This window comes from Loa loa, assembly GCF_000183805.2.
Source record: "Loa loa unplaced genomic scaffold supercont3.82, whole genome shotgun sequence".
Classification (NCBI taxonomy): domain Eukaryota; kingdom Metazoa; phylum Nematoda; class Chromadorea; order Rhabditida; family Onchocercidae; genus Loa; species Loa loa.
Window position 1 is genome coordinate 1 of NW_018108262.1, and position 12,450 is coordinate 12,450.

General features: G+C 26.3%; 2 protein-coding genes across 2 annotated transcripts; both read right to left on the reverse strand.

Annotated features, from left to right (window-relative positions):
• Positions 1 to 140: 140 nt before the first annotated feature.
• On the reverse strand, positions 141 to 305 carry LOAG_08507 (hypothetical protein; the record flags this gene model as incomplete). The annotated part of the gene is made up of 1 exon (XM_003144038.1): positions 141 to 305. One exon carries the CDS (start codon positions 303 to 305, stop codon positions 141 to 143), a length of 165 nt encoding a protein of 54 aa, XP_003144086.1.
• A 1,797-nt stretch (positions 306 to 2,102) lies between these two features.
• LOAG_08508 (polypeptide N-acetylgalactosaminyltransferase 5) lies at positions 2,103 to 8,183 on the reverse strand (the record flags this gene model as incomplete). Its single annotated transcript, XM_003144039.2, has 14 exons — positions 7,922 to 8,183; positions 7,308 to 7,565; positions 7,081 to 7,176; positions 6,688 to 6,806; positions 5,966 to 6,143; positions 5,113 to 5,266; positions 4,708 to 4,921; positions 4,470 to 4,587; positions 4,185 to 4,316; positions 3,832 to 3,885; positions 3,290 to 3,418; positions 2,844 to 2,951; positions 2,531 to 2,662; positions 2,103 to 2,273 (listed from the first exon to the last, which is right to left on the reverse strand). The coding sequence occupies exons 1-14, from the start codon at positions 8,105 to 8,107 to the stop codon at positions 2,103 to 2,105; spliced, it is 2,049 nt and encodes a 682-aa protein (XP_003144087.1). The 5' UTR covers positions 8,108 to 8,183.
• Between the last annotated feature and the right edge of the window lie 4,267 nt (positions 8,184 to 12,450).

Sequence of the window (12,450 nt, forward strand, 5' to 3'; positions counted from 1 at the left end):
GCTACCACAAATGTGAATGTATCCTTCCGGCCTGCGCAGTGGATTTTTTGGGTAAGATATAGCATGCGTGGAACTGGCCACCTTTCTAAGGATATCAATGATAGATATTGTTGGAGTGTCCTTCTCTTAGATGGATGGTCTTACAAGATTAAATGAGCTTCATCTGCCCGGGTTTGGAATGTCCTTCTCCTAGGATGATCACCGGGAGGCAGACTAACGAGCCTATCCAGCTCGTGCACACACTTTGTCTGCTCTTCAGTTGAGACATCTCTGGCATGAGAGACCCTGCCGGAGACACAAGCCATTGTGTTAGCATTGCTTACATTCTCATAAGGACTCATAAGCTTCTCTCTCATGACAATGATTCCGTATCCACTAGTTTGATGAATTGCTTCATTAGCTAGAAACAATTAAGGATAATTAACAAGCTTTATTAGACGGTAAAATTTGTGGTGTTAATGGAAGTTTTGTTTTTGTCTCATTCTGTTCTTTTATGCCATCCTATCAAAAATGATTTTGCAACAACGATAACAATAACAATAACAATAACAAATCGTTAAATTCTTTATGATATCATTTTGAGCAAAACTAACAAATTGTTCCAAAAGTGACTGGAATGTTCTTTCATCAAACAATAGCTATAATGTCATCCTTCTCATTCTGTGAGTTTCTTTTTTTCTTTCAGTAGAATGTATGTGAATGAAAAACTCTTTCGCAATACTAAAAATTGCAGAAAAAATGTCCAAAAATTGATGAAATCGAAATAATCATTAAATCGAACAATCAACTCACAGATAAAATAGATGCAATTGAATTCATTCAAATACAATTGGACGGCAAACTTATCTTCCTTAGAGAGTATGACAGGAAAGACACAAATTAAATGGTAAATTAATTTCATACATTATTGGCAATTACAAAAGTGTAAGTATACAATGTACACATACCATCCCATCATTAATTTCACCTATAGCACACAATATTTTAATTATTTAATTCAATTTTTCTATTGTCCCTTGCGAATAGAATAAACAATAATAATTGACTTATTTGCATATTAAACATTATGTGCAAAAGGTATAGTTTGTGATATTTAATAAGTATTATTGTATTGTCTGTTTAATTTATTAAATAAATTTCATCCAATGGTATTGATAACAATTGTGAAAATATACAATTGAGCAGCTAAACAAACTTAATCCGATATTTTTTTTTTTATCATTGACGAGAAGGAAGAATAGTTGACAAGTCTTTTAAAAGACCAAGAAATCTTGTCACATTATTTGAGAAGATATGGCAATGTCACAACAAACATATGCATATAATACCTATTTTTTTGTTTGAAGAAAATTTTTTTGAATTAACAAAATATTTTGAAAAATATATTATTAATGAAAATGTAAATGAAGAAAAAAAAACTTTTCATTAACATTTGGCTAAAATCAGAAATCAATTCCAAAAAAGGAAAACAAAACGCACATATTTAAAAATTAATATTAAAAGGTTGTTTTTCGAATTTTGTTTATTTCTGATCAAAATTTAAATCAAACATTTTAGGCTTAGTACAATAAGGTATTGATTGATGTATATCAGATCTTATAGCATATGAAACTTACAGTGTATCAATTAATTAGTAATAATTGATGCACCTTAGTGTCACTTTTATTTACTCTTTGGAACAGAAAAGAACATTGTACAGAACGAAAAGATACATGTAATAAATTATTCAACGGATAAACATTTACAAAACTAATAACTTATAGTTATTAAATAAGAGATGTTTATGTATATGGTAAATTACCTCCCTAATTAACCAATATATTATTTATAAATCATTAATTTCTCACTAATTAACTAACATTATTTATAGATCATTAATAATAGTGGAAATTTTTTCTTTTAATTTTACAACATTTGTATTTGAACTGCTGATAAATGGAAATTTTTTCAATGTTTGAAAAGAATGGAAATTTTTAACTTGATTGTTTCCAAATTTCTTACAAAAATCTTAAAGAATTCAAAAAGAATAATCTAGAATAATTTTCAGTTTTTATATTTACCTTGAATTTGTAAAAATGTTATGACTAAAAATTTTGTCAAGATTATTTTAATTTAATATTACTTGTTGCTTGTGCAGCCAATGTTTCATTGAAATGTTGAAACCTCCATCGTTGTCTTTCGTTCTTATCATCACAAATCCTCATTACCAGCATCGTATCATCACCGCTTAGTGTTAAACAGTAACGTGATACTGGATGATATAATCGACCAGTCTTAAAAAAAAAAACAAAAGAAATAAAACAAAAAATACAAAATGAACCTATAGATGAGATAAATTTGTATGGTATCTGTTATCAAATTATCAAGATAAAATAAATAATGAAATTTTTTCAAGTTCAATGATTTCAATTAGACCTTTTAAAGATTCAAAAATGATTAGATGTTTTAAACTAGGAAGAATTGAATAACAGTTTCCTTTTAAGATAAATCCTTTTATAAAATTTTAATTCATAAATACATGAAAACTAACCTCATGATTGTAATCCCAAAGTTGATTACCTTTGGAACCATGACATTCATAAGTTACTGGTGAACCACGACCTGTATAATCAATGCAATATTCATCACGTCGTATTTCACCACTTTTACTTAACATCCAAAACTAAAATTATATTTATGACAAAGATGGAATTAATTTATAAATTGTTAATAAAAGAAATTAGCAAAAGAATTATGCACAAATAAATGATAGTATAAAATTGAAAAATGAGTAATAATCAACAATCATATTATCACTCTATGAATTCATTTATTGGATATAATTTTCTTTTTATTACAAATACCTGATTACCGCCTTGCAAATGACATGGATATGGTATAACACTATCATTTACAGCATTTCGACCAACATCATGATCCACACAATACTTTTGATTACCAAGATTACGAATCTTAAAAATTAAATCCTATATTTTACGATTGAAATGAAATGATGTGAATAAATTCATGTATTGACTAATTTCATAAAGTTCATAATATTTAAAAATCACCAGAAATTAATTTTTAAAGTTTAAAAAAAGTGTAAATATTTTTTCTAGTAAATTTTTTTGTCACTTACTTTATGATATTTTAATAAAGAGTTACTATGTGTTTTGTAAAGATATAAATAGTCTAATTGTTGCATAAAATTAAGATAGAAAAATTGAAAATGTTAAATGAATTAGAGAGAGAGAAATCGATGGAAATGAATATATTTGATGAATAATAAATAAAAGAGAAAAAATCATACTTCACCACTTGCAATTGCTTCCGATGGTAGAAATAAATCTGGAAATACATTATCCAAGTACCATTTAAATGAGTGACACTTCAAATGTTCTCGTAATTTCTTTCGCTCTGATACATCGCCAAAATCAACCTTAAATTATTATTTGTTGACGAAAAAAAAAAAAAAAAAAGCACTCAATTGAATTCTTGTAAAAATATGATACATTTTCAAATCTCCAAAGAAAAATATCATAAATGATACATTGTCAAATCTAATTAGAGGAAGAAATTCCATAAGAAAATATCGTAATTGTCATTATTTATTGTAAGTAAAGATTATTATCATTGTGATATTTGCAGTTAATTTCATAAACTAACTGATGACTGTTATATTAGATTAATAATGAAAATAATTTCGTTCATTTCTTTTCTTTATTATTTTTAGTTCATGTATAGATTTATTTTTGGAATGATTATTCATAGGAAAATAAAGTAATACCAAGCAGTTCATATATACATTTTTTTTTCTGAACTTTATTAATGAATATTATGTGAATAGAATACCAGCTTATGATTGATCCGATTGTAGTAAATTTCTTTGTAATCATCTAACCATACCTTAAAATAATTTTGAAATTTAAAAAATTCAAAAGTGATCATAAAATTTTCAATTATTATTACTCTTATTATTATTATTATTCATTGAAAAATGAAAATAACAATTATAGATTTTTTTAATAAGCAACTTACTTTTAGTATTAAAAAGTAGGAGATTTCAATCAAAGATCAAAAGATTTTTTTTAATATCTAGGTGAAAATTCTAATAAATTAATAAAAAATTTACAAATTACAGCACAAATTTTAGCTTCTAAAATGCTCCATCAACTTCCTCTAATTTAATTAAAATTAGAAAATACCTCAGCTAATCGAATATTATTCCTTTGTAATACATTAATACCCTTCCTCCATTTGTAAGGTGATTTTTTACGAAAAATATGACCAACATGACTGCATGGTACCACTTCCAATCGTCCACCACACATCCATATCTATGAAAAATGTAATGAAATAAAAAAACGAAATCTGGAAATTTCAATGCCTTCATTTTAAATATTACTTCATTGTTCAAATCAGCAGAATATAACAAAAGATAATTTAAATTAGTATAAAAAAATTTTTGAGAAAGAAAAAAATTTTCCCACCTTAAATGATATTTCAAGATTTTCACTACCCCAAATATCAAAGCCAGGATCATAACCACCAAGTTTTTCAAAATAACCTCGATCAATGGAAAATAATCCACCAGCCATTGTTGGTGAACTAAAAATGTTTAATTTCTTAGCAACTTTATGATTAAGAATTGTCCATTAATACTATGTCAACTTCCTATTATTTAAATATTAAATTAATTAGTTTCTTAAAATAATAAGAATAACGAACGGTATGGGATCAATTCGTGATTTCATTGCTTGATAATCACGATCCGGTAATATATGCCAATTGAAAACAAGACCCCAATTAAATCCACCAACACTCAAACGACGATGACTCGACAAATGATATTGCAATGTTTCCAGGTTAATTGTATCAATTACAGGTGTTACTACATTTGTCGAATTTTGTGCTATTCGATCAAGCAACGGTTCAAGCCATCCTAAAATTATGCATCAATGCTTTTGCGAAAAAAGAAAAAAAAAAAAGAAAGTAGAATTAAAAATGAAAACAACAAATATAGAAAGGTTCAAATAAATAAATAAATGTTATGGCTAAATTTTAGATTTCAATTTTATTTTAAATTTTGAACTCCAAAAGTTATTCAGAAAAAAAAATCGGAAATTTACATACTATTCATGCATTCACAGTGTGAATCCAAATATGTCAATACTTTGCCTGTTGCAACTGAAGCACCTTTAAGACGAGCACGGATTAAACCCATCCGATTTTCCAATCTTATTATTCGAACTTTACCAAATTGACTCATATAATCTTCCAATGGTTTCTGGAAATTCAATTCAAATCATACCGGATCCGGTTTCCCTTCCTTCATATGATTATAAACCAAAACGATGAAAATAAATTAGAAATAAACGAATCTTCTTTTATTACCAGAACTATCATTATATTAATGAGAATCTTTGAAGAAATTGAAGCGAAAAGTTGAGCGCTAATTTCAACACTTATCTTGATATCACCTTGATTAGGTAGCATAATCAATTAATGTTAATCTAAAGTATAATCTATGGTAGTATTTGGATGTATACAAATAAAGATAGTTAATTTCATTAAAAATGCATAGCTAATTTCGATTGATAGATAATTGTAAGCCTAATCGATGCTAATCGATTATCAAAAAATGATAATATAATTGAATGAAATTTGGCAAGCACTACTTACTATAAATGGCAAAGTTACCTGAAATGTATCAGACAAAGTTAACTTACGATGATAAGCTCTACTACTTCTCCTTCCCTCTCCAAAAAAAAAAAAAAAAAGAAAAAATGATAAACTATCAATAAACCAGGCATAGATTAGGCTATCATTATGGTGACACTATCATTACTATCATTAGGCTATCATTATGGTGACACTATCATTGAACGATTTACCACTTGCTTATACCTGATATCTGGAAGATAAGAATTTATTACAGTTTATCAAAAAGCCAAAATTACTTGTTTATGCTTCATCATTTTACTACCTTTAGGTGGTCAAAATCGGAGAAATCATCGACTAGGATAATTTCTTTAAGTAAATGATCAGGTGTTCTTTCCAGTACACTATGCACTGTGCGCAAAAGTACTGACCACGCTTCATTGTGAAAACAAATAATCACCGATGTATCTGGTAGATCATTGCGATAAGATGCTTTTTGACATCTGAAATTTTGTAAAATTTTTAATTTAGATGTATAGGAAAACTTTACAAATATTTAAGTTTAAATTTACAAAATTTGCACAAAGTTAATTTTTTTTCACACATAAAGTAATTATTTAACAGATATGAAAAAATTAAATTTCGCTAAACTGATAGAATGAATTTTGTCACAAAAATTGTCACAATTCTCATGAATGTAATAATTTTTACTAATTACTATCATTTTTTCTATTATCGCAATAAAAATTGTTTTAAAAGATCTATTAGAAATATTTCAGACAATTTTTTTTTTCTCTCTCTCTCTCTCTCTTCCATCCATCCTTTATTCCTTTTTTCCATTATTTAAATAAAACGAAATTAAACTGTCCTAAAAAGAAAAGAATGAACAAAATAATAAATTTTAGAAAAAAAAAAATTAAATAAAAATTTGAAATGTATGAGAAAAAAGTGAGTAAAAATTTTTAACAAAATAAAATATTTTAATGAAAAAGAACATTAAATATATATATTCTTTTTTTTTTTTTTTTTTTTTAAAATTATACTAACAATTCGTCGGTATTATTTGGAAGTGATCGATGTATGGAAATCATATTGGATACATATTCATTAAAAGAATTTCGCTTAAATCCTTCATCAAACAATTTACGCTCTTTTGGTGATAATTTCTGCAAAATGATGCCAATGATTTTTTTTTTTTTAATCTTTACTCTTTGCATATGTATTAAAATATAAAACAAAAAAAAAAAAAAAAAAAAAACAATGAATAGAAGGACTGATTAATGGTAAAAATTTTCCTCGTTATGTTATCATATTTTTAACTTGATGAATCATTCATTCATTACGGTAAATTCGATTTTCTAATATGAATTTTTTGATTGAAATATGAAATAGATTGCATAACATATTTGTATAATTTAAATACCTTTTATCAATTCTAACACCAGTACCAAATTCACCAGGTTGATTTGGATCACCTTGTTTATAAATTGGACTACCTTCCATATAGACAAAACGTTTTGGTTGTGGTATATTTGGCTGAAAAAAAAAAAAAAAGGAGGAATTTTTAAGTAAAATTTGTAAAATTTTTTATAATTTTATGAATTTTCATATAAAATTTGATTGAAATTTCTTTGAAATTAAAAGAAACAAAACATTTCCATCTGTACCTTTTCTAATCCATTATTGTCTTCACCGGGAATTTCATCGCTTTGTTCGGACTTTTTTAATTTTTCATTATTGATTGATTCTGGAAGATTTCTGTGAGCACGAACTATTTGTAGATTTTCATCCTTACTCTTATTGTTGTTCTTGCGATTTTCTTGATATTTGAAATCATCGATTGCGACAAAACCTTCTTCTTGTAATTGTAACTGTCGACCAACCGGTTCCCTCAGCAATAATCCACGTCCCTGTACCTGACCATCCTGAAACTTTTTTTTTTTCAAGGATTTAAATATAACACTTATAAATTAATCCTTAAAAAGACATTTGAAAATTGTTCATTCAATAATATTATCATGAATTCTTGAATATCATTGCAATGATCTTGCTTGATCAATTATGGATGACATATGATCAATTAGCTGCGCTATGTTTCATCGATTTTGAAATTTTAAAAATATATATTATACTGAACAAATTTCTTAATTAATCGAGAAATTAAATAATTTAACGTAATTGTGATCTTTATTCGTTTTACGTAACAAAAAGGATCCATTGATGTAATGATAATATGATTATATTAACTGATAAGGATAAAGTTGTAATAATTTAAACTTACGATATCACGATTTGAAAGTGAAATAAGTGTTGTAATAATCCAATAAGCTCCAATTAAGGATAAAATATTGAGAAGAATGTTACGCCTTTGATTAGGACGTATGTGAAACATTCGATAGAGTAATGAAGTAGGTGATGGAAATGATGAACTTTGTGAGGACACACCTGATGAACGTTTCAATGCCATCTTGTCAAAAGAATTTTTAAGGGAAGAAAAAAGACTAATAGCAACCGTAAATTGTCACCGTAAATTCGTGACAAGAAATTACTTCTTCCTTTCGTTTTTTCTTTCTTTTTTTTTTTTTTTACCGCCTTTTTTTCTTCAAACTCCAATCCAATTGATCACTTCCTGTAATAAAAAAAAAGAAAAAAAAAACAAAACAAAACAAAACAGAATATTTTTTCTATTTTGTTTATTTCAAAAATATTTTCATTTTATTTTAACCTTGAAATAAATGGAAGGGAAAGAATAAGTGAAGAAATGAATGAATGAAAGGAGGAATGAATGAATGAATGAAGAAGGAATGAAGGAATGAAGGAATGAAGGAATAAAGGAGTGAAGAAACATTGATAGTAAAGGAGGAGGAATAAGTTATAGAAGAACAGTTTAAACATAAAATGTTTGGTAAGTAAATATTAAAATGACCTTTTTACAATGGAACAATAAGTGAAAACGAAGGTCGAAAAAAAAATTTTCTCTTCTTTCTTTTTCCTTTTTGCAACAACAAATTTTAAAGAAAATATTTTATTCAAATTTATGAATAAAATTCTTCTTTCTATTATAACTATCACTTTTTTTTTCTTCTCACATCTTTTCTTCGCAATTTTTCAATTCAGTAACAATAATAATGCAACAAATCCAATGAGTAATATTCAATTTTTAAATTTATTTTCAAAAATAAAAAACAGTAAAACATTTGTTTTCAATAAATTTGAGTTAAATAATTAAAATATTACAAATTTGAATTTGAATATTACTTATATTAATTATATTATTTTTAAAGTTAGATATTTATTGTAAAACATCGATGGATTTTTTTTTTTAATTTTTAAGAAAAATTTTTTTTTCATTTTTTCGATGCAATAAATTGATTAAACCTCATTACGTTTTATCCATTAATGTGTTAAATTTCAATTTCAAATGTACTATGCTAAGTTTTATTTCATCGTCTCTCTTTTTTACACCATCTAAGGACCACTTTTCTTCTTCATACTACCTAAGGATAGGTAAAGACAATTACCTTTTTTTCATACTATCTAAGGACAGGTAAAGGTATTTATCATTTGTCATAGCATTAATCATTTAGCCATTTATTCTTGATGAAATTAATCAAATAAAACCAAATTTGAATATCTTTTCTACAAATCATTCTTCCCCTTCTCTCTCTCTCTCTCCTCCTCCTCCCTTCTTTTTTCTCTTTTAATATCTAAACTCTGTTTATCTTTAATTACTTTCTGCTTTAATAATTTTTACAGGTAAAACTAACCAAAAGAAAAAAATTTGTCACTTTGAAACTGTCTTGTTGTTTTAACAATTTATCAATTTTCTCAATCACTTCTCATAATATTTTGTTTATGTGACATCGAATGATAACTTTACAGACAATTGATAAGGAGGAAAAAAAAAGGGATAAACCAAAAAGGACTGACTACACCAAGGATATTTTATCGAAGATAGCGGATGACCAGATGGTTGTAGATAAGCCGAATTGTGAAAATAATCAGTTCTTCATCTCATATTCATCTATTTATTGTTATCATATAAAAATAATTAATCAAGTATCAGTCCTTATTGCTTAAGATAATTAATTATCAATATTGAACATGATCTGCAGAGCAAGTTCTAAATTTTTGGAAAAGAAAAGCTAATTCCTGATCAATTTCTGATACTAAAATGATATGGTGAAAATATTATATTTTCAATAGCAAAGGATAGAAATTACATTTAAATTAGAATAAAATTTTGAAAAATTTTATGAATTTCTAACCTTTCAAGCGATCGAATAATCCTAAAGGGAAAACATGAATGTACCGAATGATTCCCAGAGTTGACGGTTCTGTTCCGTATTACCACTCTCGAAACAACCTGATCGTCAAAACCGGAAGTAACTCTTTTTCCGACCACTTAACCACAACGATAAATCTGAAAATACTTGATTGAGTAATATCCATAAAATTCATTTCATATGAATATTTTATACGATATGCAAATTTGCTATATTTGAATATGTCTGATAAGAAAAGAAAGTAATTAATAATTCTGCAAATGGAAATCTTTAGAAAAGCTTTTTATTCAATTCATGAAAATTTTGATGAGTCACCAGTTGTCCAGTTGCGTCATCTTATCTAGTGATTATTAGACCGACATGTTGGAGATTGTTTTAGATGAACCACTCGAAAGGATTTGATAATTATTAGAGCTTATTGTTCAACCTACCTTCTGAAGTTTACCGCATATCATAGAAAAAGATTTTTTATCAGATTCAGTAATTAATATTAGTGAAAAATAAATTTATAGAATTTTAATGAGAGTTCTTAATTTGTTGACATGTTTTAGGAATAATTTTATGTCAGAGTAATTTAATAAATGTTACTTCAACGACATGACTTTCTGTAAATTACATGAAAGTAAGCCTTTTCGTTTAACATGATTGCTAGGACACAGAGATGACATCTAATGGTGCTTTTATGAGAGATCAATTCTGATAGAAGTATAGTCTAACATTTAATGAAGAAATAAAAATATATGCCTGATTCAAAATCCAATATTCATATTTCATCAGTTTCATTCCTCTAAATGGAATAACAAAATTACAAGAAGCACGAGTGAAATTTTCCACGGAAAATTTGAATACTAAATTAAAATTATAAATTATAATTGAAAACCTAAAAATACTTGAAGGCAGATTTCAATCAAAATTATCATGATTGTAATTTAATTTCAAGACAGGTGAAGAATTTTGACCTTTCTGATTTTTGTCATCTCTAAAATCTTGATAGCAAGATAAGAAATAAGTGATAAAAAGCTAAACCTCAATTAGCAATCTAATTAGAGTTTTTTAAACTTTAAACCTGTATTTAATCCATAACGGTTATCAAAACCAACTGATAACTTCTCATTTGGGAAAAATTTTATCATATATGAAAATTACTGTTACTGAATTAGTTGAATTCTATCTTTAGCACAATCAATGCTTGTATTTAATGTAACATTGATAAGTAAACTGATTACTGAGTGCTTTGAATGTATAAAAATTTCAATGAAAATTATTCAGCAAATTTTGGAAATTAAAAAAAAAAATCAAAAAATCTGAATATTTCCATATTAAAGCAAATTTTCTGTAACAGTCTTAAAGGTTATCAGTCTATAGCAGTATTATATTTTATGAAATAATTAGTAAAAAGTAAGAAGGAGCTTAATTAAATGTCTCATAATGACAATAAAAATGATAAAATAGTCAAATTAAATGATGTTAAGGTAATGGAGAGAATGAAGAAAATTTGATGACATTTTGTAAAATTTACGCTTTTACTTTTATGAGCAAAGATTTTTGCAGCAATAAAAATTAGAAGAGAAGATAGAAAAGAAGAGAAAAAAGATGAAAAGAAGAAAGTAACAAATGCGCAAAAATCAGGCGCAAAAGTTTAAAAGCCTTCAAAATGCATGACAGGATGAATAAGGAAAAAAAAAAAAGAAAATAGTAAAAAGAATCATCTTCTATGAACGGTGAAATTTTTACCATATATGATATACAATCCACTTATCACTGTGAATGATAATATTTCACAATGATAAGTGAATTAATTTATAAAATTTTTAAGTAAAGAAAAAATAGTAATGAAAGAATGTTAATTTGGATTAAAATAAAATGTATAGGATGAATTATTTGATAATGGATACAAGAGACGAAGTACTAATTTTTAAAAACAATTGTCGTATTCTTGAGGGGGAGGGGGGAAGGGGACAAATGACAGATGTAACATATTTTTATCCTTTGCGTACATTAATTTAACATTAAAAAATGAAATGAATTCGTATGAATTCATTTCATTTAATTTTAATTCGTTACCGTAATGATTTCAGTTTTTCCTTTTCCTTTTTTTTTTTTTTCTTACTGCGACAGAATAAATTAGAATTAATACTGCCAAATAGCACCTAACTTGGCTAATTTAGCTAATACTTGGATCACTAGCTTATTTAGCTAATACTTGGATCACTAGTTTATTTAGCTAATACTTGGATCACTAGCTTATTTAGCTAATACTTGGATCACTAGCTTATTTAGCTAATACTTGGATCTCTAACTTATCATGAATTTTTTATGTGTTGTAAATATCAATAATCATTGGACAATTTTATCTTCTTCATTAAATAGAAGATTGAAAAACAATTTCAAGATTTCTTTTTTTTCTTAATTAAAAAACCTTTTACATGAAAATGATATTTTTCTTAACAATTACAATATAGAATAGAAATTACAAAAATTTGTCACATATGTCACCGCTATTTCATATTTGACTAATAATCGT